Source organism: Lagenorhynchus albirostris, chromosome 15, assembly GCF_949774975.1.
Source record: "Lagenorhynchus albirostris chromosome 15, mLagAlb1.1, whole genome shotgun sequence".
Classification (NCBI taxonomy): domain Eukaryota; kingdom Metazoa; phylum Chordata; class Mammalia; order Artiodactyla; family Delphinidae; genus Lagenorhynchus; species Lagenorhynchus albirostris.
The window spans coordinates 64,785,180-64,810,623 of record NC_083109.1 but is presented as its reverse complement, the minus strand read 5'-3'; the positions used below and the strand labels follow the sequence as shown (position 1 = coordinate 64,810,623).

General features: G+C 44.6%; 1 protein-coding gene across 4 annotated transcripts in view; it reads right to left on the bottom strand.

Moving 5' to 3' along the window:
- TMC5 (transmembrane channel like 5) overlaps nucleotides 1-25,444 on the bottom strand; it is a 40,122-nt gene that overhangs the window by 1,388 nt on the left and 13,290 nt on the right. For 2 of the 4 annotated variants that reach the window (XM_060124113.1, XM_060124116.1), the window contains 14 exons: nucleotides 25,082-25,330; nucleotides 22,764-22,915; nucleotides 20,954-21,098; nucleotides 19,908-20,063; nucleotides 17,230-17,381; nucleotides 12,542-12,620; nucleotides 11,672-11,769; nucleotides 10,169-10,264; nucleotides 6,368-6,443; nucleotides 6,057-6,190; nucleotides 3,357-3,530; nucleotides 2,850-2,928; nucleotides 1,463-1,567; nucleotides 52-94 (listed from right to left, as the gene is read on the bottom strand). In XM_060124113.1, coding sequence (XP_059980096.1) covers nucleotides 52-94; nucleotides 1,463-1,567; nucleotides 2,850-2,928; nucleotides 3,357-3,530; nucleotides 6,057-6,190; nucleotides 6,368-6,443; nucleotides 10,169-10,264; nucleotides 11,672-11,769; nucleotides 12,542-12,620; nucleotides 17,230-17,381; nucleotides 19,908-20,063; nucleotides 20,954-21,098; nucleotides 22,764-22,915; nucleotides 25,082-25,330 — 1,738 coding nt within the window. The remainder of the gene's footprint in view (nucleotides 1-51; nucleotides 95-1,462; nucleotides 1,568-2,849; nucleotides 2,929-3,356; nucleotides 3,531-6,056; nucleotides 6,191-6,367; nucleotides 6,444-10,168; nucleotides 10,265-11,671; nucleotides 11,770-12,541; nucleotides 12,621-17,229; nucleotides 17,382-19,907; nucleotides 20,064-20,953; nucleotides 21,099-22,763; nucleotides 22,916-25,081; nucleotides 25,331-25,444) is intronic. The other 2 variants (XM_060124115.1, XM_060124114.1) reach the window with 2 other exon arrangements.

Below are 25,444 nucleotides of genomic sequence, written 5' to 3'. Positions count from 1 at the left end.
ACCTATCATCTGGATGAATTAGGCCTTACTCAGTGCCAGTCAGGTACTCACCTCGAGCAGCATCATGCTCTCTGACACGCAGAGGACCAGATTGCTAAAAAAGAAGAAAACAAGAAATCTCATCACTGGAAGAGAGTGTACACCTCAGATCCTGCTGCATCAGTGGTGAGACTTGTGAGACCTCACCATTTTAATATTAACAGGTGACAGATTAAGACCAAGATTCAGCCATAGAAATATCAAACATGTTTCAATTTTTATGGGCAGTGATTCCATTCATTTAATCATTCATTTCACAGATATTTACTGAGCATTTACAATATATACCAGGTAATATATTAGGACCTGCAAAGGTACACTCATAATCCTTGCCTTCAAAGGTGGGCCTCTAGATCCCTTACCTATGTTGTGCTGATGGTATTCATTTGAACAGGCAGTAAACGACATGGCAGTCTCTTCTGACAAGATCATAACTTCTAAAACTAGTAGCATTTGAATTAACGTGGGTTTACTGTTTATCCACATTTTCTAGGACACCAAGGAAGCCAGCACAGGCTTTGGTATTAGAGCAGGATTCCAGGCATCTCTTGTTAAGAATGAAATGGGTAAAAATCTTTTTAAGAGCGTGATATGGCAATATCTGTTAACATTATCATGTGCATGCCTGTGGCAGATAAAACACTCACATAAAACAATTATAATAAAAAATGTTTCATTACACATCGCTTTTAGTATTAAAAAAAAAACAAACTGTAAACAACCCAAATGTCCAAGTAGGTACAGACTGAAACGATGTCTGAGATACAGTATTAAGCGGGGAGAGGGGGAGGGTTGTGTAAAATGTAACCCCTTTTTTGTAATAAACAAGAATGTTAGTAGATGCATGCTTGTTTGCAGATGCCTGGGGGAAAGATCCGGAAGAATACACACTGAAGCATTAACCTAGTGGGGTGAGATTTCAAGCCATTTTTCATCTCAGTGGGATATATTTCTGTTTGGTTGGGTTATGGAAAGGATGCAGGCAAGCCCCACGAGGGTAGAGCCCTACTGTGGTACCATGATAACCCCAGAACCTAGAATGGGGCCAGGCATAGAACATGGTGAATGCATATTATTTATTTATTTTGTGGTATGCGGGCCTCTCACTGTTGTGGCCTCTCCCACTGCGGAGCACAGGCTCTGGACGCACAGGCTCAGCGGCCATGGCTCACGGGCCCAGCCACTCTGCGGCATGTGGGATCTTCCCGGACCGGGGCACGAACCCGTGTCCCCTGCATCAGCAGGCGGACTCTCAACCACCGCACCACCAGGGAAGCCCGCGTATTATTTTTTTTAATAAAAAATACAGAAATGTTAAAACACAGAAAGTGAAGTGCCCTGATGTGATTCTCGTTTCCTGATGCACTTTTCCCAGGAGGGCAAATCTGTGTCACAGGGATCCCAAGGCGGCTTCCAGCCTCACCTCCACGTCTCTCCTTTCTGGCGTGAACAAGGTGGGGCTTGCTGTCTTCTCCATATCCTGCAGCTTGATCAACTTTTCTATCAGGAACATTTTGTCTTTGCCCTCCTGCCAAGAAGGAAAACAAAAACAAAAACATGGAGGATGAATGATGGTGTGGGGCTGGGAAGTAAATGATGGAAAGGTTGATTTTTAGGCAGGTAGGGTCCTGGACATTGGCTTCACCACCAGGGAAGCCCAGTTTCCTTAATTTTAAAATAGAGGTTAAAGAAATAAATGTGCTCGGGACTTCCCTGGTGGCGCAGTGGTTAAGAATTTGCCTGCCAATGCAGGGACACGGGTTCAAGCCCTGGTCCGGGAAGATTCCACATGCCGCGGAGCCACTAAGCCCGTGCGCCACAACTACTGAAGCCTGCACGCCTACAGCCCTTGCTCCCCAGCAAGAGAAGCCACCACAATGAGAAGCCCGTGCGCAATGAAGAGTAGCCCCGCTCGCCGCAATTAGAGAAAAACCCACTCGCAGCAATGAGGACCCACCGCAGCCAAAAATAAATAAATTAATTAAAACTTGCTAAAAAACAAGAAAAAAGAAATAAACGTGCTAAACACCACCGCAGGGTTACAAATCAGATATATCCAGAATGTGGGAATGACTACAAGACAAAAGACCTGGTTTCTCCAACAATAAATGGCAAGAGAAGCAGGAAGTGTGAACAGCTATAGACTGAAAGAAATGTAAACAACACATCAACCAAATGCAACATGTGACACTTTTTCAGATTTTGACTTGAGTAATCCTGCTGTAAAAAGGCAATGCGGGCTTCCCTTGGTGGCGCGGTGGTTGAGAGTCCGCCTGCCGATGCAGGGGACACGGGTTTGTGCCCCGGTCCGGGAAGATCCCACATGCCGCAGAGCGGCTGGGCCGGTGAGCCATGGCCGCTGAGCCTGTACTTCCGGAACCTGTGCTCCGCAATGGGAGAGGCCACAGCGGTGAGAGGCCCGCGTACCGCAAAAAAAAGACACAATGGGACAGTTGCGGAAATTTGACCATTGACTGACTATAAGATGATAGTAAGGAATTACTAAATTTTCTTTTACGTGTGATGATTGGTACCGTGGTTATGTTTTTTAAAAGGGTGTATCTCTCAGGCATATAGAAGAGTCTACAGATAAAATGATATAAAGGCTAGGATTTTGCTTGAAAATAATCGAGATTTACAGCAAAGAGATAGTGTAGAGGACATAAGAGTATGCAAAGGTTAATGGTTGTCAGGGCTAGGTGGTGGGAAGATTCATTGTACTATTCTCTATTTTGGACTATGTTTGAAAATTTCCATTACAAAATGTTAAAAAGGAGGGGAGAATAACAAAGGGATCCAATGGGACTTACGTTAATGATCTGTTCTTGGAGCAGTCTGATCATAATCTTCCTTCCCTCTGTGATCTGCCAGTAAAGGTAAGTGATGATTCTGGAAGAGAAGAAAAGAAAGAATGGCAGGGCTTCCCTGGTGGCGCAGTGGTTGGGAGTCCGCCTGCCGATGCGGGGGACACGGGTTCGTGCCCCGATCCAGGGGGATTCCGCATGCCGCGGAGCGGCTGGGCCGGTGAGCCATGGCCGCTGAACCTGCGCGTCCGGAGCCTGTGCTCCGCAATGGGAGAGGCCACAATAGTGAGAGGCCCGCGTACCGCCAAAAAAAAAAACAAAACAAAACAGCCCCCCCCAAAAAATGATAAGAAGATATTAAATAACTTTTAGAAAAATTCAAGGGCAGAGTCGGGATGACCCAGAACACAGCCCCACTGTAGTCTTTGCCTTCCCACCAAACAGCCCTCGGCTGCCCACATGACGTGTAGATGAGGTATTTCCCCCACTAGTTTTCCAAGGGCCCCCAATTACAATACAATGAGGGTGAGGATGAAGAAGAAGTGCACGCTGCCGACAAGGTTCTGGTAGATCCAAACGACCCACAGGTAGCTGCGACTTTGACTCAGGGTGTCAATCCACCTGTAGATGGACTCAATGAAGAAGGGCAGACCTCGAAACGGGCCACAGTCAGCTGAAGGTGTCAATCTGATAAAACAAGGGACAGAGAAGCATGTCTAGTGCCAGACTCAGGTATAGTTTATTCTAGAATAGCCCAGTCATTTCTGGGCTCTGAACATGGAACCAGCAATTCTTACCTGCTCCACCCACATCCCCCTGCAAAGGAAACCCTCTTGCTCATAGCCCCAGCTGGTGTGTTTTGTTTTCGTGACCTGCACTCCAAGGACCAGCTCTTGGACAGGGGTATCACCTGATCCAACCGTAACCAATCCAAAAACCAGGCAGAGGGGTCTCAGTGGTATCCTGGCACAAAGAAATGAACTGGGACGATCAGACTCTCTTCCTTAGGAACTTGAACTAAGAAATACAAAGATGGGAGGCTGTAATCTAGGGAAGCTGGAGTTGTGGTAATAATGGCCACATGAAATCAGTTGTTGTGAACAAGCAGAAACTAGAAGGCAACAAGGAACTGGTCAGGAAGAGAGAAAAGAGAGTAAACACGGCGAGAGAGTCAAGGACATCACAGAACAGAGGAGCCTGCCCTGAAGCCGCTGAGACCCTCATGGTTCCAGTTCCACGAGTATCCTAAAAATCAACTCCCTTGTTGTATGTTCGGTTGCTCATTCATTCTACAAAGGTTTACTGCCCTTGTACTGAGGCAGGAGATAGATGGGCTCCAGGTTAGACATTTACAAGCCAGTTTCCTTTCTATACTTCCAGATAGAAATAACAACAGGAACAGGGTAAATAGCTGGACTTTGTCTCCAGTGGACACTTTAACAGTAATGGCAGGGGCAGAGAGGAGCTGAGTCCTGCCCAGATAAAGAGAACACATATTTCTGATTCTTGAGGTCACGGAGACTTCCCTGACTACATATGCACAGAAAGACTCCTTGGGGTTAAAAAGGAGGGGGCTCCACCCCATAATAGGTGATGCCAGGCCTCCCACAGGCCTCTGCGCTGGAATCCATCTTGGCTAAAAGTTGTGCAAGAACTGCTCTATATAAATGACCTAACCGCCTCTTTACTGCATTCCTCCTCATTAGGGAGGACACCCACACCCTTTTCTCTCCAGGTGTGTATCTCTGCCTTGCTTCTGTCTTAAATTAAAAAAACTGTTTCCCTGTGTGCTCTCCCACTTGCTGTGCTGTGTCTCTAATAATAAGCTTTGTACCTGTTTTTACAGTTTTTGCCTCCTTGAAATATTCTTGCTTTCAAACGGGGCAAGAGCCAGGGGAACTTTGCTTCTAGCCTCTAGCCCTCGCTGGTCTAGCAGCTAGGATTCCTGGTTTTCAGCCAGGCTACCCAGGTTCAAGTCCTGGGCAGGGAACTAAGATTCTGCTTCAAGCCAACGCTCACTGCTGTCTCCTTGAGATCAGTACCAGGCTCTGTGCTAGATACTAAGCCCTGGAGAGTCCACAGTAAACAAAACAGACATGATACCTGCCCTCCCAGGTTCTAGTGGGAAAGATGGTCAAGCAATGAGTATGTAATTAAACAAAGATTCAAAGGCATTTCTGACACGAACTAGGGAACGAACAAAGGAAACCACCCTGAGAGAGGAGGGGGGTGCTGACAGAAGACGAGGATGGTGGTGAAAGTCAGGTCTTCAAGAGGACTTTTGAGATGAGGGTGGAAGGAAGGCCGCCAAGCAAAGGGACTGGGGAGAGCGCTTCAAAGATGTAACCCCATCCCATGTGAGGAGAGGCTCCCAGGGTCCCAGGAACAGACTGAGAGCCTTGAGGCTGGAGTAGGATGGAGCCATGGGGGTGAGGTTGGAGAGGTAAGGGGGAGCCTGACCAGACAGGGCCTTTCAGTTCATTAGAGGAAGTTCTGTTCTGCATGTGGAGAGCTGCCTTCTCCCCAGCTGGGAAGCTGCAGAACTTGGAGGAAGTAAGGAAGCGTGCCGTCAAGACTGGGCACCTGGCGGGCGGTGACCCAACTTGGATATATTGCCTCCCTTGGTTGTAGCAGCATCTGTTGGTTACCAAGGCAACTTGGGTTAAACACTGAATGAAGCATGTCTTTTTATTCTGACCTGCGGCATCTGGGGCCTTACTGATCCTGCAGAGACTGCCTTTCCCAGGGCTAGCCTACAAAGCATGCCTTTCTTATGCAAACCTGAGCCCCCATCCCACCTCCAGCTCCTCTCTCAAGCGCTCACACTCTGGGCCCTGTTCCTCTGCCCCCATCACCCCAGGGCACATACCAGCCAACTCCAGAGGGTCCCTATACCCCAGAGCCTGCTGAGATTATTCAAACTTACCCCTCCTAAGCACGCTAACCCTGCCTTTCCCTTTCCTCCCCACCGAAACCACAATAAAGACTTTTGACCACGTTGACTGCTCTCTCCCTCTGCCTCTGACGGACCCTGGTGCCTCCCCATGTGACCCACCCATGGTGTGATGTGCCCCCTCCCTTTGGGGTCTGTGAGTATAACAAATTATTTTTTCAGTGGTAGTCGTCTCCTGATCTGCTGGCCTCACCATACCTGAAGAATGATAAAACCTATATGTTAAAACACGCACCCACCCCAAGTCTGCCATCTCCTACCTCCAGATGGTGATGGCCAGGGTGCACAGGGCCCCAGTGAAGGACGGGAAAAACAGCAAAAAGATGAAGACAGTCATCATCTGTGAGGCCCGCCAGGCTTTGCTCAGAGGCTGGAAATTCATCATCAGGCTGATCTGAAGAAAGAGAAGCAGTCACCTCCCTTCTGTAGCCGGAGAAGCAGGCCAGAGGGACCCCAGCCAGACACCAGCTCCCTGACACCTTTCCCAGCAGCCCCCACACCCAATTCCAGCCACCACTGGGTCACATGGGACTGAGAAAAGCCGAATGGTTCCACCTTCAGACTGACTCACATTTTTGACATAAAACATGATGAAAAGAGTCATCATTTGGATAAAGGGCAGCAGAGGGCAGAAGAAGATTCCAATCCTATGAGAGAAAGGGGATGAGTGTCAGAGATCAGGGGAGACACAGGGAATCTGTGCGGAGGGCAGGGAAAGAGGGTGTTATGGGCTGAGTTCTGTCCCTCCGAAACTCATGTGTTGAAGTCCTAACCCAGTACCTCAGAATGCTACTGTATTTGGAGATAAGGCCTTTAAGGAGATAATTAAGGTAAAATGAGGCCCCTGACCGCATGTGGGCCCTAACAGACTCATTCAGAGGGAAGAAGACCAGGTGAGGACACAGGGAGAAGGCACCATCTACAGGCCAAGGACAGAGGCCTCAGATGAAACCAACCCTGCCAACACCTTGATCTTGCATTTTGAGCCTCCAGAATTGTGAGAAAATAAATGTGTGTGGTTTAAGCCACCCGGTCTGTGGCACTTTGTTGTAGCCACCCTAGAAAACTCATACAGAGGGAGCCTGATTCCAACACAGCAAAGCAGGCAAGTCCCACCATACACAGTATCCACAGCTCTGGAAAAGAGATTTTGCAGAGAATGCTACCCACACAGCCATCAATTAAACCACCAGAGGCCTTCAGCCAGCCCTAATCCAGGTGTCCCACATGTGGGACGTGAATTCCTCCTCCCCCTTTGGCATTCAAGAAGGCCTGAAATCCTGCAGGGATAGGCATTAAACTGCATCGAGTTACTCAGCTCTCCCCAGTGCTTCTGAGGCCAAAAGAAAAAAAAATCTCAGTTTGGTGCTAGAAGGTCCTTAAGTTCTAACGCTTTCCAACCTCCATTTCTTTAAAAAAAGAAGCAGCCTTTAGACTGAGAGCCTTGACAGACAGCAGCATCTAGCTAGATTTTTTTTTTTTTTTTTTTGCGGTACGCGGGCCTCTCACTGTTGTGGCCTCTCCCGTTGTGGAGCACAGGCTCCAGACGCGCAGGCTCAGCGGCCATGGCTCACCGGCCCAGCTGCTCCATGGCATGTGGGATCTTCCCGGACCGGAGCACAAACCCGTGTCCCCTGCATCGGCAGGCGGACTCTCAACCACTGCACCACCAGGGAAGCCCTAGCTAGAATTTAATGACTTTTTGTGATGGGATTGATTTTATTTTTCAAATTACTTGCAATTTCTGTCAAATGATATGATTTTCCATTGATGATGATAAAGACTCATTAAAAATATATTTAAATTTTAAAAAGGCAAACAATTTAAAAGATAATATTAAGTCAAAAACAGTACAGGTGATAGATAGATATGCCCCAAAAATAGGCAGGCTGGTGTACAAAAGACTAAAGTTTGGGAAACATTTTCCTCACCTCATTTTCTACCATCATCCCTAACATACACTCAATTTCTGTCACTCTATTATCTTCTTTTAAAGCTCATCATCAAAGGCAATATTCTCCTAAAACCCACAGAGATTAAATCTATAATTGCCACAGAGAAAGGAAAAGATATGTGTGTTTCCGATTGTGCTTATTTATGATTTATTAACAAAAACCTTAAAGGCCCAGAATAATGAGCATCTCATTGTAAGCTTTCCCGCCTCGAAGCTAACACTTCCCTTGGGAATCTCTGTCGAATGGTCAATAGTATGAGGGCTCAGCCTCTAGGATTCAAAAACCTGGATACTGAATCAGATGACTTACCCACATTACTTATTAAACAACAAAAAATTTGAGTGCTCATAAGTACCATACAATCCAGCGATTCCACTTCTGTGTATATATCAAAAAGGATTGAAAACAGGGTCTCAAAGATATATTTGTACACCCATATTCATAGTAGAATTATTCACAATAGCTAAAAAGCATAAGTAACCCTGGTGTCCACTGGCAGATGAATGGATTAACAAAATGTGGTACATACACGCAATGGAATATTATTCAACCTTAAAAAGGAAGGAAATTCTAACTAACACATGCTGTATGGATGAATCTGGAGGACATTATGCTAAGTGAAATAAACGAGTACAAAAAGATAAATTCTATGTGAGTCCACTTATATGAAGTATCTGGACTAGTCAAACTCAAAGAAACAGAAAGTAGAATGCTGGTTGCCAGGGGCTGGAGGGGAGAGGGAATGGGGAGTTGTTGATTAATGGGTACAGAGTTTCAATTTTGCAAGGTGAAAAAGTTCTGGAGATTGGTTACGCAGCAATGTGAATGTACTCAACACTACTGAACTGTACACTTACCAGTGGTTAAGATGGTAAATTTTATGTTATGTGTTTTTTACAACAATTTTTTTAAAAGAGCCCTTAAGGATAACAACAGCCATGTAATATCCCTACTTATAAACATTTCTGAATCAGTTACTCGCTAAGCACTTAATGCATACATTTTCTCATTTAATCCTTACCAAAACCCCGCGAAGTAGGTACGAGCATCGCCCCCATTTACAGATTAGAAAACCAAGGTTTAGAGAGAGTTTATGTTATTTGCCCAACGGCATCCTGTTCATTGAGATAATGTGAGTAAAAGGCCTTTGTAAACTGCCCAGTTGCCAGTGGGTGACCTGGCAGTGTGCAAATGCATCAGCTAAACTACACAAAGAAAAAGTCCTCACCACCTCCAAAAATAAATTCATTGACATTAGTGAGTTATTTGCAGATAGCCAAATCACCCGGGGCAACTTTAAAGAGCTGGAAAATAAAGCACTTTACAGTTGTATGGCACGTCGGAGATTGCAAAGCAGTTTTCTTGTATCATCTGATTTAATCCTCAACACAATTCAAAGGCAGCTGTTATTATGTGCGTTTGACAGATGAGACTGAGGCTCAGAGAAGCTCAGTGACCTCAGTGAGTAGAAGAGCCAGCCCCAGAATCCAAGTTTATTCAACTCCAAATCCCCTACTTTCAGATTAGCAACCCCCCAAAAGATGGAACCTGGCAATGCAATATGCCATGCAGCATTCTGGCATTAGCTACATCATGTTAAAATAAATAAATAAAAATAGTCACTGGCTATTGGTTTGAGTTTCTAGGTGAGCTTGTCAAAAATTTGATGCCACTAGCTGTCTATCCTCAAAACACACATGCATGCTCACACACACGCGCGCACACACACATGCACATGCACGCATACACAATTGCCAAAATTGAGGTGGCAAACCCCAAAGGCTACAGAGGTCCCACCAGGGCCCCACCACCAGGGAGTGAAGCAGATCGAGTGTAAGGCAACTTTCTCTGCCTTTATTTTCCCAGTTCTGTTGCGATATCAATACAAAGTAAAGTTTTCTACCATAAAAAAACTGACAGCATAAGGGCAACAAGAAATGGCAAATCAATACTGGGGAGACAATAGTTCAAGGTGGGTCTGCAGCAAACTGGAACCACTCACCCCAGCTCAAGGCCCAGACAATTGTTACCATAATGGGAGATGATCTAGATCTTTCCTTTTTTGGCGAGAAGTCAGAAATTTTAAATTTTATGTGAAATCCCCTGATTCTTAAATACTGGTGGTTAATTCAAATTTTTAGAAAAAGCACTGCATCGGACAAGAAAAACACACTTGCAGGCTGGATACGGCCCGGGGCCCTCCAGGTTAGGAATCCCTGCTCTATGTTGATTCTTGGCTGAAGTCCTCATAAAGGAAAAGAACAGTCTGGGACATGAATTCATGGTTCTCAGACTGGCTGGATTTGGTATCACCTATGCAGCTTTGGAAAACCACAGATTCTGGGCATTGCCACCAAAATGCCTAGTCCACAGTCAGGCTGGAACCACGGGGCAAGCCAAAGATTGTCAAAACTTACCACACCAGAGTCTGTGAGTAGATCAGTTCTAGGACATTCCTGGCAATGTCAAACTCCTGTCGGCCAAGACTCGTGATAAGCCGTAGTCCAATGATTCTGTGAAAATGTCATGAGTTTAGTGCCCAAACCATCAACTCCCTCTTTCAAAAGATTCCTCACAATCGAAAAAGGAGGACAAATCCTCACCAGTTTGGAATAAAGTCATAAGTTCCCTTGCAAATTTCTGAAAATTCCAAGTATGAGCATGTTTTTGAAGAAATAATTGAGGGAAAATGGAATTAACACAATGCATTCCAATGGAGGTACTGCTAAAGTGGTTCAAAAAAATTCTAGAGAACATTATTTAAATTATCCCAACTACTATTTAAACAGATAATTAATTATGAATTTAAAATAGGTATTATTTAAATAAGATAATTATTTAAATTATCCCAACTATTATCTTGTTTATACCACCTTTTGCTTGTTAAACCTTATTTTTCAGGGACCAAACTCAGCACTCTCAACCCAAATAAATGAAATTTTTCAGCTTTCAGTTACTGCTATTGAGTTAATGGTGTTTCCCTGTTTTCTAAGTCCACAAGGAGGAGCCCTACGTCCCCATTTATTCTGAAGAAACTTGAGACCACTTTGATTTTTTTTCTTACGGAAGAATTGCCAGTAAAAAACTGTTGTAAAAAGTAAACAAAACAACAACAACAAAAAAAAACTTCTCACCTTTATGTCCAGACCCTGGACAGAGGCTAAACTAAAAGTGAGTTTGGGCAAACTGAGTGAGGAAATTTGGCTTTCAACCTACCCACTGAGGAAGGAATCAGTATTATGCCATGCCATCTTATCACTAGGGCAATTTGCAAAAATAAGTAAATGTCTATTAGGAATGAGATGCTCATAATATTATTATAAAATAAATGAATAAATAAAAGAGGACCACACATGGGCCAATGATGACATTGCCCTAATCCTGCACACCTGGAGTCTAAAATAAAAATTCGTGCATTAATTAAATTCAACGAAAGCAATGAGATAAATCTATAGGTACAGGCATGGAAAGATGACAAGGCATACTGACAGAATTAGTAAGAGCAAACTCCATGGCGATTTTGCAGTGTGACCCCATTTTTGTCTTTGAAAATTATATAGTATACACACACACAAAGCAGTGCATAGACAAATCTGGAGGAATATACATAGACTAGAATATTAAAATGGTCTATTGTGGATAAGATTTCAAATGACTCTCTGTTTCTGTGTTTAATTTATAGAACTTTCTCAGGAGATTGCATAGGGCCAATTGAACTAAATGAACTTTGACAACAGGACTGTCAGGTCAAGATGAAATTTCAGTTAATTCAGAAGAAAACAATGTTTCAAAGGACAATAGGCAGACTTAGAACAACATACACTTAGAGTACAGAAGGGACCCACACTTCATGCTCAGCCAGGACTATGGCTCTGGTTACAACGTCAGATATAATTACTCGGAGACAAACAAATATTTACCTCCTCAGGAACTCCCCCAGGAGGGAATCAGTTAAAGAGAACACAAAATCCATGAGAAGGAGCCGGTAGATTTCTTGGCCAATGAGGGTTTCCCAACACTGGAAGGCAAACAAGATTTGGGATGTGGGAGGAGGCTGTTGTCTCCACTTAGTTCCCATCTGTTCCTGGCCCCCTGTGCTCCTAAGAATGTGGCTGGTGGCTTAGTTTGACCGAGTTTTTGTGTGTCCAGAAAAGCAGACCCACTCTCAACAGAAATGCACCTTTAGGGTGAATTTGTTTTCAAGAATGTTTATTCTCTTCCTGTGCTCCTTCTTCCCCCATTAAGGCTTGCCCTCCTCAGGTACCCAAACTTTCCCTTCTCACTAGCTCTCCCCTTTAACACTTTTCTTCTTTGTTCTATGCCCTCTGGATCCCGTTTCTTAACCAAGGAGAGCAGGAGGTGTCAATGGCGAATAATGCCTCCACTCCTTTTGCTTATTAACCTTATGAAAAATCAATTAATATCTTCTTGATTAAGAAAGTGGCCTAGAGGTTTAGCAGACCAGCACAAACGGGAAGGTTGAATTAATCAGCTTATGAAACTGGTGGTTAGCTACCTCTGTAGGAAGTCAGTGCTATGAGCTGATGGATTGAGAGCTTTTAGATTTGGCTGAATGAGGAAAGTTTCAGGTGTACGGCCCAAGGATGGATGGAAGGATGGATGGAAGAATTGATGGATGATTAGATGAATAGATGGATAAGTAGATGGAGAGATGGATGGAAAAATAACATGATATCTGCTCTAATATCATAAGCAGAAGCTCTTGAGAAACTCACTTCCTCCCTGGCAGTCAAAGGCAAGCTTAAGACAAAACAGCATGGAAATCTCACCTCTTCACCAGCCAGGGCCACAGTGTTGATCCAATAGTAACAAAGAATTCCAACGATTGATAATTTCAGAAGGATGTTTCTAAAAAACAGAAGTGAAAACAACTACCATTACCCTCCACAGCAGTCATCAGTGCTGTTTGCCAATATTTCCTTTGGGGCATAGAGTAGGATGGAAATTCCTGCCCCCCTGTGGTTGAGTGGGGCTATATGGCTAGATCTGGCAAATGAGTTGTGAGCAGAAATGATGTATGTCATTTTGTGTCACTTCTAGACTAGAGCGTTTAAATGCCAGTGAGACTCTTCAAGACTCACTGTCTTCCCTCTGGAATGACAATCAGAAGTATTTGAGATGGTTGCTGCAATCTCAGCCTGGACCCCTGAGTGACTAACACGAGCAGAAGTCCCCTGCCAATCCACGATGGGCATGTAGCATGGACAAGAAATAAACATTTGTATTCTAGACCACTGAGAGCTCGAGGTGGGGGATATTTGTTACCACAGTTTCACCTCATTTATTCTGACTGATACACCTTCTTTTAGGTATCTCCAAACTACCTGATTTCATTTCTCACTGTAACAGTAGTACACATACATACTATATTCATCAGGTGCTACCATGGACAGTAAACGTGCTAAGCACTTTATCAAATCATCCCTCTTCATCTTTACAACTCTATCATCAGGTAGGTGGTATTTTATGCCTATCTTACTGATGAGGAAACTGAAACGCAGAGAGATGAAATAACTTGTATGAGATCACACTGTTTAGGGGGATGGCAAAGGTTCAAACCGAGGACCATCTGATTGAACAGCCTGAGGTCTTAAACCCAGTCACTTTGCCTAAATCAATACCTTCTGGTTTTAAGAAGTCTTCAGCCTTGGTGTGTCAAGAATCATGTACCACTAGACCAGTGATTCTCAAAGTGTGGTCCCCAGACCAGCAGCAGCATCTGTAAACTTGTTAGAAAGGCACACTTTCTGGCCCCAACCCGGATCTGCTGAATCAGAAACTCTGGGGTTGGGGCCCAGCAATCCGTCCAGGTAATTCTGGTGCATGCTAAAAGTAGAGAACCATTGCGCTAGACAACATTGTGAAGAAAGGGACAAGATCTGTCTTTTCAACTCCAGATCCCAAACCTCTTACCCAGTGCTTAGCCTATAGTAGACCCTCAATATCTACTGGATTGACACCTTAGTATACAGTGATACTGTGATTTATAATAAGAAATATGTGTTTGGTCTTCTTTCCCTTTTCTGGCACTGAGCTCCTAAAGCCGTTGGAACTTTCTAAATGAGGAGAGCTATCAAGGTGCCTTTTGTTATATTAATGAAGTGACTGTTGGGAAGCCCCGAGGTCTATTAAGGTTAGGGGCTGGTTGCCATGACAACCAATCTTGTGATTAGAAGTTCTGAACTCAGCTTGCCTAGCTCAGACTCCAGGGAGGGGAGAGGGGCTGGAGATTGAGTTCAACCACCAGTGGCCAATCATTTAATCAATCACGTCTATGTAATGAAGCCTCCATAAAAACCCAAAAGGAGGGGGTTCAGAGAGCTTCCGGATTGGTGACAGGACAATATTTGGAGAGAGTGGAAATCTCTGAGAGGGCAAGGAATCTCCGCACCCCTTCCCCAAACCTTGCCCTACATACCTCTTCTACCTGGCTGTCCCTGAGTTATATCTTTTTATAATAAAGCAGTAATCTAGTAAGTAAAGTGTTTCTCTGAATTATGTGGGCCGTTCTAGCAAACTAATCAAACCTGAGGAGAAGTTCGTTGGAACCTCCGATCTCTAGCTAGTCGGTCAGAATCCCGGGTGACCACATGGATTTGCGACTGGCATCTGAAGTAGGGGTGGGGGCAGTCTTGTGGGACTGAGCCCTTACCTTGTGGGATCTGACGCTATCTCCAGGTAGATAGTGTCAGAGTTGAATTAAATTATAGGACACCAACTGATAGTGGAGAATGGCTTAGTGATGTGGGAAAACCCCACACATCAGAATGGGTGTCAGAACTTTATGTACATTTACTGCAGTATAACTCCAGGTTAAACTAGAAAACACACTCTTCTAAGCCGAGAGAAGCTTATCATAGGTCAGAATGATTGTCTATTTCTGAGCTTTCTCATTTTCTCTGCGTGTAGAGAAGATCTTAAATATTTTATGAAGCAATACGTAGGGCTAATATATATTAAAAGAGAATGAATCTCTGTTGGGATCAGAAAAATGCAAATTAGATAAAGGGATTAGATCAAAATGACACACTGAGCATACATGCCTACCACCTCTCTATCCAAATTCCATTGAAATGATAGAAAAGTTAAAAGCTAAAAGACCCATAAAGGAGAGGAAAACAAGTCACCAAGGACAGACCAGAAATACAGAGGAATTTATGGAAAATAGAAAGCAGAAATAAAACTATGAAAAGATTAAAGAAAGATGAAAATATCAAAAGGGGTTGGAGAAAACCCCAGTTTAAAACAAATTTGGCAGAGGACTTCCTCAGAGCTTGTGGTAGTTCTGAGGATGCCCGGAGCACAGAGACAGCAGATACGAAGTGTCTGGAAAGGGCAGCTGGGTGATTATTTGACCATGCCAGATGTCAGAAAACCTCAAAGCAACACCTGCAGACCTCAGAAGAGGTAGTTAGAATACAGAGTCTTTGGCCCACTCAAACCCACATTCAAGTAGAAAGGCAAAATAAAAGACATGTGGGAACGTGGAAGTACTTAGAAGGCGGACCATCCCGATATCTACTCTAAAATGATGTCTTATCGTCTGTTGTAAAACGAGGAAGTTGTAAGTAAGATACATTTAACAAACACCGGTGAGCAAAGAAGCCAGTCAAACAATGTGTATGTCCAAAAAAATTGCTTTATGCCCCTGAATTGTACATTTAAAATGGTTTCTTTAATCACACACGCAAAATCCCAATTGTTTCTAACCATTGAAAGGAGGCCCCCAGACGTGTAGGGTGGGTAGAAGTGAAGGCTTTCTCAGATTTTTTTCTTCAGGAGAATAATACATATATAGATTCACTCTAAACATTAATCTTAGAAGTCAGCCAACTTTTTCTGTGAAAGGCCAGACAGTAAATATTTTTGACCTTGCAGGCCATACAGTCTGTGTCCCAACTCTGCAGTTGTAGCAGGAAAGCAGCCATAGATAATATGTCGCCACTGGACATGGCTGCACTCCAATAAGACTTTATTTATGAAAATGGGAGGCAGGCTGGGCCTGCAGGCTGTAGTTTGCTAACTGCTGATCTAAAACATATATGTGTATATATGTGTATGTGTGTGTTAAAATATGCTTGTTACAAATTTAAGGGTAACAGAAATGTTTAAGATCTGTATGAAGAAACTAGAAACATAGACATAAGCATAGATATGCTATTCCAGGAGCAAGGAATGGCCAGTGCAAAGGTCCTGAGGTGGGTAGGCAGTTTGGCATGTTTGTGAACAATCAGAAGGTGAGTAAGGCTGGAGGCACTGAGGAAGGAGGGGGGGAAGCAGAAAATGAAGTTGGAGAGCTGGCCAGGGGCCAGATCTCAGAGGCCATGGTAAGGTAATGGCTCTGGAATTGATCAATAAAGAAAGTCAGTCTGCATGTACAGCCTTATCATTACAAACACCACCGTAACCAGGAACTGGTCAGGGCACTAGCCAGGAAGAAGCAATAAGGGCACAATTTGGGTAGTTTTATACTCTGTTTATCAAAACTCTGGGGTCACCTCTAGCACATACAGTGCCTTTGTGGGAATCACAAAAAGCCACCCCTTCCCAGCCAATGAATTGCCAAAAAGCAACCTCTCCACTTCCATTTGGGTGGATGAACTACAAAAATGCACCTGTGGGGGCTTCCCTGGTGGCGCAGTGGTTGAGAGTCCGCCTGCCGATGCAGGGGATGCGGGTTCGTGCCCCGGTCTGGGAAGATCCCACATGACGCGGAGCGGCTGGGCCCATGAGCCACGGCCGCTGGGCCTGCGCGTCCGGAGCCTGTGCTCCGCAGCGGGAGAGGCTACAGCAGTGAGAGGCCCGCGTACCGAAAAAAAAAAATGCACCTGTTCCTCCCGGATGATTCAGTGGGGGGGTACTCAGCCTCACAGTTTGACTCATCGGAACACTGGATGATATCAGTCCCCACACAACGCCTTAGCCAAGAACATTTGTGCAGTGCACAACCTGCCCATCTGTACATCTCATAACTGAGAACTATGTTAATCCTCAGGCTGGGAGCAATTGGGAAAGATAAGCTATTACTCTGAGCAAAAGGCAGATGTACTCAATAACTGTATTTCCTCAGGGCCCTTTGGACTTCATGGCTATTAACCCATACCATAAAAACACACTTTATTCTTTTTTTTTTTTTTGCAGTACGCTAGGCCTCTCACTGCTGTGGCCTCTCCCGTTGCGGAGCACAGGCTCCAGACGCGCAGGCTCAGCGGCCATGGCTCACGGGCCCAGCCGCTCCGCGGCATGTGGGATCTTCCTGGACCGGGGCACGAACCCGCGTCCCCTGCGTCGGCAGGCGGACTCTCAACCACTGCGCCACCGGGGAAGCCCCACACTTTATTCTTGAAATTCTTTCTGGAAAACAGAACTTTGATACTTGAGTGTAACCCTTTCTAGCTTCCATCCATTTCCCTCCATAAAAATGGAAGCTGGTGTGGGGAGTGATAGCCACACTTACCGGATCAGGAGGCTGTAGACTTCGTGCCTTGGCATCTCATAGCGCTCCACCAGCCTGAACACGGAGTAGAAGCGAGGCATGACCAGGTTGATGCAGGACACAACGAAAGGCAGTAACAGTACCGCCCCGGGGTTCTTGTGGTTCGCCAGGAACTACAGGGGATGGAGGGAGAGAATCAAGATGCCAACTGTACACTGGACCCCTCTCTGCCTGACTCAGAAGACCCTCCCACTCCCATCGTCACGATGGGAAAACCGCAGAAGTAGATCCTCTGAGGTTAGCTATTATGGTACCATTTATCCAGCACTTACCCTGGGCCGAGAATTACCCACATGATGCTTTAATTCCCACTACAGCCCAGCAGGTGGGTGTTAATAGACTTAACTGATGGACAACCTGAGGCTCAGAGAGGTGAAGATACTTGCCCAGGGTCACCCAGCTAGGGAGTGGCAGATGCGAACCCTGGTCTATCAGACTCAGGGACCTGAGCTCCAACAGCCATTCTGTGACTTTACTTTCCTTACCAAGAGGTTTGGAAGAATGAGAATGTGCTCCTGGCCTTTGGAGCAAAAGCTTGAGTCACTGAAGCTACCACACAAGGGAATTTCTCCTCCCCTCTCCTGCATGCCCTTGTTCATTTCACCCGGCTTCCCCTGTCCTCAGGTGCTGAATTAGGGGCAAGGGGAGCCTCTGCTAGCACCTGCTGCACATTTGTATGAGGGTCAGAGGGACGCCCCTGCCTTCAGGTGTTTGGCTGGAGGGAAGCCTGGGCTGCCCCTCTGCCAGACGCCCTTGGGGTAAGGGATTCCAGTGGATTTATTTGATGTCTGACAATTTCCCATTCCCCACCCCCAGGCCTGACTCTGCCTCTATCTACCTCTGGATGGTTTTGAAAGCACCACACGTAATTCTGGCAGTATCTTTGGAGCCAGAGTAACCTAGGGTCAAATGCTGCCCCCTCCCCATGCTTATAAGCTGCAAGGTTTCGAACCAGATGCATAGCTTCTCTGAGCCTCTGTGCCAGTCTGCACGATAGGGAGATTATCACGTAACCCACAGAGACACTGTAAGAATTAAGGGAGACCAAATAAGGGGACGTCTAGCCGCAGGGCTGCTAAACGACACAGCTGGGGGCACCATTCGCGAGAAACTGTAGCTGCCAGTGAATGCGACCCCTGGAGTTGTGCAAAGGGTTGATCCTGCCTGGCACAGGAAGATGTTCAAACAATGGGAATGATTCCACTTCTACCTCCTCTCCTCCTTAGATGCCCTCCTTCACTTCAGGTGAGTGTGAAGCAAACCTTCCAGGTCAAGGAGAAACTCAGAAGTCTCCTTTATACCTACAACTGCCCTGTCACAGCTTCCACCCTAGGTAGGCAGTGCCAGACCCCACAGGACTGTGATTCACTTTTGTCTCTTTCAGAGCAATCCTTAATATGGTTGATGACAAAGCCTTAGGTTTATATAATCTCACGCCCATTTTCCTGCTGGCTCCTTCGGTTTTTCATCCATTGGGTTGAGCACCTACTATGTACCAGGTATTGGGCCAGGTGCCTGGCTATTCTTTTGAAGAGACAGATGCATAAACAAGCATTTTCGATGCTGCATGTGACCAGCGCACAGGGAAAGACTGCAGAGTCAGGCACACCTAACTCAATCTAGTAAAGGTAGTGATGCTGAGAAAAGACTTCCTGGAGGAAGTGTCACTCACGCTGAGGTCTAGAGGAAGAAAAGGAGGAGTTTGCCAGATGAAGGGAAGTGGGGGAGGGCAGTGCAGGATGAATGTTTCCCATCCAGAGATGAGGAAGAACATGGTGTGTTCAGGGAACTATGGACACACCATTTAGTGTTGCCGGTGTGAGATATGGGTGGCCTGTGAGGTGTTGAGGCTAGAGATGTGGGCAGGGGTCACATCACAAAAGATCTATCAATCATGCCATGGAGGATAGATTTTATATTTAGAGTAATGGGAAGCCATTAAAGAAAGTGACACAATCAGACCAACCTGCACCACAATTCTAGGGGCCGGCAAAATGGGCTAAAATTAGCCCCATTTCCCAGATGACTGAAATCTACAGAAAAACAGTACTTTGTCCACCCAGCCAATTAGTCTCAGAGCTCATATCATTAAAAAAAAAAAAAAGAAAAAGCTAACATTCCTTCAATCACCCACGGTACCAGGCACTAAATAGACTCTCCATGTAACTTTTCTCTAGTTCTGACCACACACCTGCACAGCAGGTATTCCCAGTTTACAGGTAAGGAATCCGGGGCTTAGAAAGAGTAAATCACTTGCCAGATGCCATCGGTTCACAATACTTATTGAGTGTCTACTCGGTGCCAGGGGCTATGAGAGACATTAGGGATATAATAATAAAGGAGGAAACCAGAACCTGATCCCAGGCCTGCGGCCAAAGTTCCCATCTCTCCACTAGCCCAGCTTCCCACTCTGAGGTGTGCACACACGTCACCTGGGGATGTTCTTGTGATGCAGATCATGGGTCAAGGGAGGGACCCAGGATTCTGCCTTTTTTAGCAAACTTCCCGCTGGTGCCGATGCTGCTGGCCACGACCCAAGTTTGAGTGGTGGGCTCTCCCCTCCCCTCCCCCTCCTGCATCCCGTCCCTTCACCCGCTTCTCTGTGCTCTGGACCCTGGAGTTCCTGCCTCTCTGGTTACCTCTGTGTTCTTCTCAGTCAGGTAATAAACGGCTACGCAGCAGGCAATGGTCACTCCAGTAGAGACAACCCAGGCTGCCAGGTGGGCAGAGAAGCGAATCAACTGCTGATTGAGTGTTAACTTGACATTCTCCTGACGGATTTCTGACAGGTTCTCCTGTAAACACAAGGACGTCAAGTTCACCCGCAGACCCCCTCCACTGTCAGCAAAGATTCCCCCCCAGGTCTTGCTGCCCCTAGTGACACAAATCCACCCCAGATCCACAGGAAAGAGAGGGTAAGTGCACAAGGAACTTGGATTAGGAGACCTGTGGGAAAATCTCGAATGGGCAAGACCCCCATCACTTCATTAAATACATTTTCCATCTCAGAGAAACAGAGATTGGGACCATGATCTTGGGAAAATACATTGAGGTCACAGAACCTCCTTGAAGAATAAGGCTGTGTGTCTGCGCCAGGGAACCCTCTTGTCAAAGCCCCTTCGTTTATGAATTCTGCTTGCTCTTTTTTTTTTTGCTATTTTTTTCTATGGACCGGGGTTTGTCCACCTTAGCGCTATTGTCATTCAGAGCTTGATAATTCTGTGACAGGGAGCCTGTCCTGTGCACTGCAGAATGTTGAGCAGCGTCCCTGGCCTCTACGCACGAGGTGCCAGGAGTACACACTCCCTGGCTGCAACAACCAAAAGAGCCTCCAGGCGTTGCCATGTGTCCCCAGGGCAAAACCACTCCGCGTTGAAAACCACCGGATAAAACTTTAAACCCGGAACTGTGAGGTCGAGAAGTATTTACATTTAGACCTTTGTTATAAATTGTTAAACTGCCCTCCCGCGAGCTTGTATCAATAACAAAGACACCACGTTGTGTGAAAATGTCCATTTCCCTACACCGTCACCAGCCCTGGGCATTTAAAATAGTTTTAGGGTTTTTTTGCCAATATCATGGAGAATAAAAAATAATTCATTAGTACTTTGAGAAAAGTGACAGACATATTGAAGGAGGAAAGATGACTGGCCATGGGAAGGGGTGTAAAGCTAGCTTGCCTTACCCTTATCTCAGTGCTTAGATTCTTCTGTTTCAGCTTCACAGCGCTCTTATGAGTGACAGTGAAATCCCAGCAAAAGATGAGTTTAGCAATCCCTCTGGAGTAAATGTGTGGGTTAATGAAGTTGTTCCGGAAATACCTGGCCATGCTAGGGAAGGCAGGAACCAAAATACCCAGAGGTTATTAGGACAGGCATTGGGGGTGCAGGGAGTATAGCAAAGAAGAGTCCCAGCATTAATGGTGAAAGGCAACATGGAAGAGTTGGCCCCAAGTTCTTCTGGAACAGAGTAGTCAGGAGTGCTGGCTTTGGCATCTGACTTCGTAATCCTAGATTGCCAACTGGGGCATTTTGTCATTTTAACTGTTCTGACCTGTAGCTTCCACCTCCATATAATGGGGAGAATAATAGTTCACACCTCACAGAGTTATTATGGGGGTTGTATTAGTTTCTGCTATAACAAATTGCCCCAAACTTACTGGCTTAAAACAGCACTTATTTATTCTTACTGGAGGTCAGAAATCAGAAAATGGGTCTAAGATCAAGGTATTGGCAGAGTTGTATTCCTTCTGGACACTTTAAGGGAGAATATGTTTCCCTGCCTTTTCCCAGCATCTAGAGGCTGCCTACATTCCCTGGCTTGCGGCGCCTTCATCTTCAAAGCCAGAAGAGTAGCATATTCCACTTTCTCTCTGACTTTGAGCCTCCTGCCTCCCACTTTCAAGGACTTTGGGATTACATTAGCCCATTTTAAGATCCTTAATTTCATCAATCAAAATGCCTTTTGCCAGATAAGGTAACATATTCACAGGTTCTGGGGATTAGGACATGGACATCTTTGAAAGGGGAGCATTATTCAGCCCACCACAAGTCAATGTAACCCTCAGGGCAGTACGCACACGATAAAGGCAGCTGTTATTATCATGGAGATGTCAGTAGGATTCAGTGAAATCCGGCCCAGGAAGCACTTAGCACTAAGCCTGGCATGTAAAAAATGCTGAGTAAAATGGACATTACCTTTCCAAAATTTGCCACCACTGAGTACTAACAGCTTAAGAAACAGAAACATTTCCTAGTTTGATAGGACAAAAACAATCTTATTTTATTTTGGATTATCGTGCTGGCAGTGAGGTTGTTATGGGATGAATTGTATCCTCTAAAAATTAATATGTTGACGTACTAACCCCTAGTACCTGAGAAATTGACTGTATTTGGAGATAGGGTCTTTACAGAGGTAATTAAGTTAAAGTGAGATCATTTAGGTGAGCCCTAATCCAGTATGGCTAGTGCCCTTATAAGAAGGGCATATTAGGACTCAGATATGCACCAAGGGCGGATCACATGAGGACACAGTGAGAAGGCAGTTGTCTGCAAGCCAAGGAGAGAGGCCCAGGAGAAACCAACCCTGCTGACACCTTGAACTTGGACTTCTAGCCTCCAGAATTTGAGAAGAAAAATTTTTGTTGTTTAAGCCCCCTGGTCTGTGGTACTTTGTTTCAAAGACCTAGTAAACAATAGGTTTAACAGATTGAACATCTGTACCTCCTCTTTGACAATTGTCAGTTGACAACGGTCAGTCAAAACTACTTGAGTCATTGCATCCTTATTTTCAGACTGACCAATTTCTTTAAAAGCACATGAAAACTTCTCTTCCTCTATCCCAACTTATACTTTATGTTCTAGGACAAGGAATGATAAGACAGCAATAGAAAGTTGAAATTTCAGAGAAACTGTTTCTCCAGTAACTTTTGAGTCTCTTGAATTTTGCCTAAATCTAAAAACAGCTTAGAATCAGAAAATGCAGACATTCTATACCTGAAGAGCAAACTGAAAAAGCAGACAACCAAGCATGCTCCGACTGTGAAGATGTAGGCCAACTGCATGTTGTAGGAGGTCCCACTACTCCCATGCTGGTTTTCAGTACTGGTGTAAAAGCCATAGTACATCACTGTGTCCCTAAAATAACCCTGAAAGGGACAATAAACCACAGGTCAGGTGGATCTCTTAAGAAAACAATGAATGACTATGGTCTGCACAGTTGACCTCTTCCATATGCAAGAAGCCTGCACTGGTCAGTGTAGACATTTTGTTTGCCAGGAAAGAGGCACCCAAGGCCACTGAGAACCTAGACGTCTTATCACTAGGCTCTCAGAGGTGGAAAAGAATCTCAAACCAGCATAACTTTACAATGGAGGGACCCAGCGATCACCACCCAGACCCAGTGACCAAGCCAAGCATGATTAAAAGCAGGCCAGCCAGCCATTATGTGCCTCTGTCCTCTAACAAGTACTATGGTCAAACAGGTTTAAAACGAAACAAATCAAGCCTTTAGGTCTAAATTTCAATTTACAAGAAATAAGGAGTCTGTATAAATTAGAGGAACAAATTAGAGAGACCCGGAGGGAACAATTTGACAATTGCAGAAGGTAGAACATTGGAATCTGCATGACAACTGGCCTGGTTTCTGCAATAAGCCCATGTCAAGAAAAAAGGAGGAAGGGACTGAGGATATCATTCTAGATTAATAAAGACTTCAGAGAAAAACAACTGAACGCAAAGAGAGTGTGGTCTTTGCTTGGATCCTGGCCTGAACACAAGCTATGAAAGACATTTGGGGGACAACTGGGAAAATATGAATATGGTCTGGATTTTAGATGATATTAACTTTTAATATTGCTAGGTGTGATAATGTATATGCCTGCAGGAAAATGTCCTTATTGTTCAGAGATGCATGTTGAAGAAATTCAGCTGATGTCTGTGATTTACTGTAAAATACTTCAAAAAACAAATTTGGGAGAATGGTAGCAATTTAAAATCTACGTAATGGGTCTTTGGGTGTTTATTTTACTACTCTTTATTTTCCTGTATGTTTGAAATTTTTCATAATAAAATGTTTCATATATACAAATATACACAATAATGAGGAAAAAGTGAAGGATAAATTGACACAATAATTCCATTTGAATGTGTCTATCCCAAGGAAAAAAAATTTTAATAGGAAAAGAAAAAAGAAAGACGAATGGAGGAACCTTACTGTGAATGCTCTACTACAAGAGTAGGCAAACTCTTTCTGTAAAGAGCTAGATAGTAAATATCCTGGGCTTGGCCAGCCCATAACTGCTCACCTCTGCTATTGTAGCAGGAAAGCAGCACAGACACGGAAACAAATGGTTGTGGCTGTGTTCCAAAAGAACTTAACCGAAAAGACACTGAAATTTGAATTTCATATAAATTTTATGTTTCACAAAATGTTATCTTTCTTTTCATTTTTTTCCAACCATTTAAAAACATGGAAACCAATCTTATTTTGCAGGCTATACAGATTTGGTTCTTGGGCTGTAGTTTGTCTATCCACAGAATCTCAGTGGCAGAAATCGCTTCTAGAAGGTAAACTCACAAGGCAGGGGCTATGTGCTTCAGTAGGCAGCTGGGTAGATATACCGTGGTTGTTAATAAAAAGAATAATACGGATGTATATCCATGCTCAAGATTCATAGTAACGCAAAAAAAAAAAAAAGTTGCAAAGCAAGATTTGTAGTATCTCATCTTCTTTTATTTAAAAAAAAAAAGTTTAACTATCTATCTACCTATGTATCTATGACTGTATAGAAAGAAAAATGGTGGACAGAGGTACACTCCAAACTGGAGAGTTAGACAAAAGAAGGAGGATAAGATAGACTTTCTCTTAGTTTGCTCTCTTCTGTACTAGGAATTTTTTTTTAAGGAGGACTGTATTTTATAGAAAGAAAAATAAGAAAGAAAAGGTAGATCTGTGAACATCAATATGAGATGTCCACCACATATTAGGTGGAAGAAAGCAAGTCGTAGGCAGTCTATAGGAATAATTCATCTTTTGTTAAAAAACAAATGCGTATGTCCATGCACAATGTGTCCATTTGTGTGCAGAGAAGAGGATTCTGGACAACAAAAACTGTTAACATGTTCACCTCAGGAGACAGAAATTCTACTAGGCTGTGTATATGTTACTTTGGGGGAAAAAAAGAAATCATTTTAAACACCCTCTTTCCCCATCAGTTGACTCCCAGGTAAAATGAGAGGCCTGGAAGGGTGACGGGCAGACCTGTGCCTGTGTCTCCAAGGTGTGAACTCTGGGCAGGGGATGGTGCACTTACAGCCCCAGTTAAAAATTCCAGTCCAGTGAATTGGAGGTGGTTCTTCTCGGCCATGGTTAACTGAGGGATTATGATGAAGCTGAAGGTCACAATGAACAAGAAAATGTTGAATTTCAAAAGCCACCGCAGAAAGTTGAAATAGGAGAGGACGCTGGTGCCGAACTTGCCTCCGATGACCTTGAGCGTCTTCTGCCACAGGCTGATGGAATTGAACAGTTCCAACAGACTGTTCTTGGATCTCCGGTATGCCTGCAGGTAGACACAACGTGTGCGGCTGGACCGTCCCTCAACAAATATCTACTGGGCAGGCTCCATAATAGAGACAATGGCCACTGTTCTAGAGCGGTATGATGTGCCAGGCGC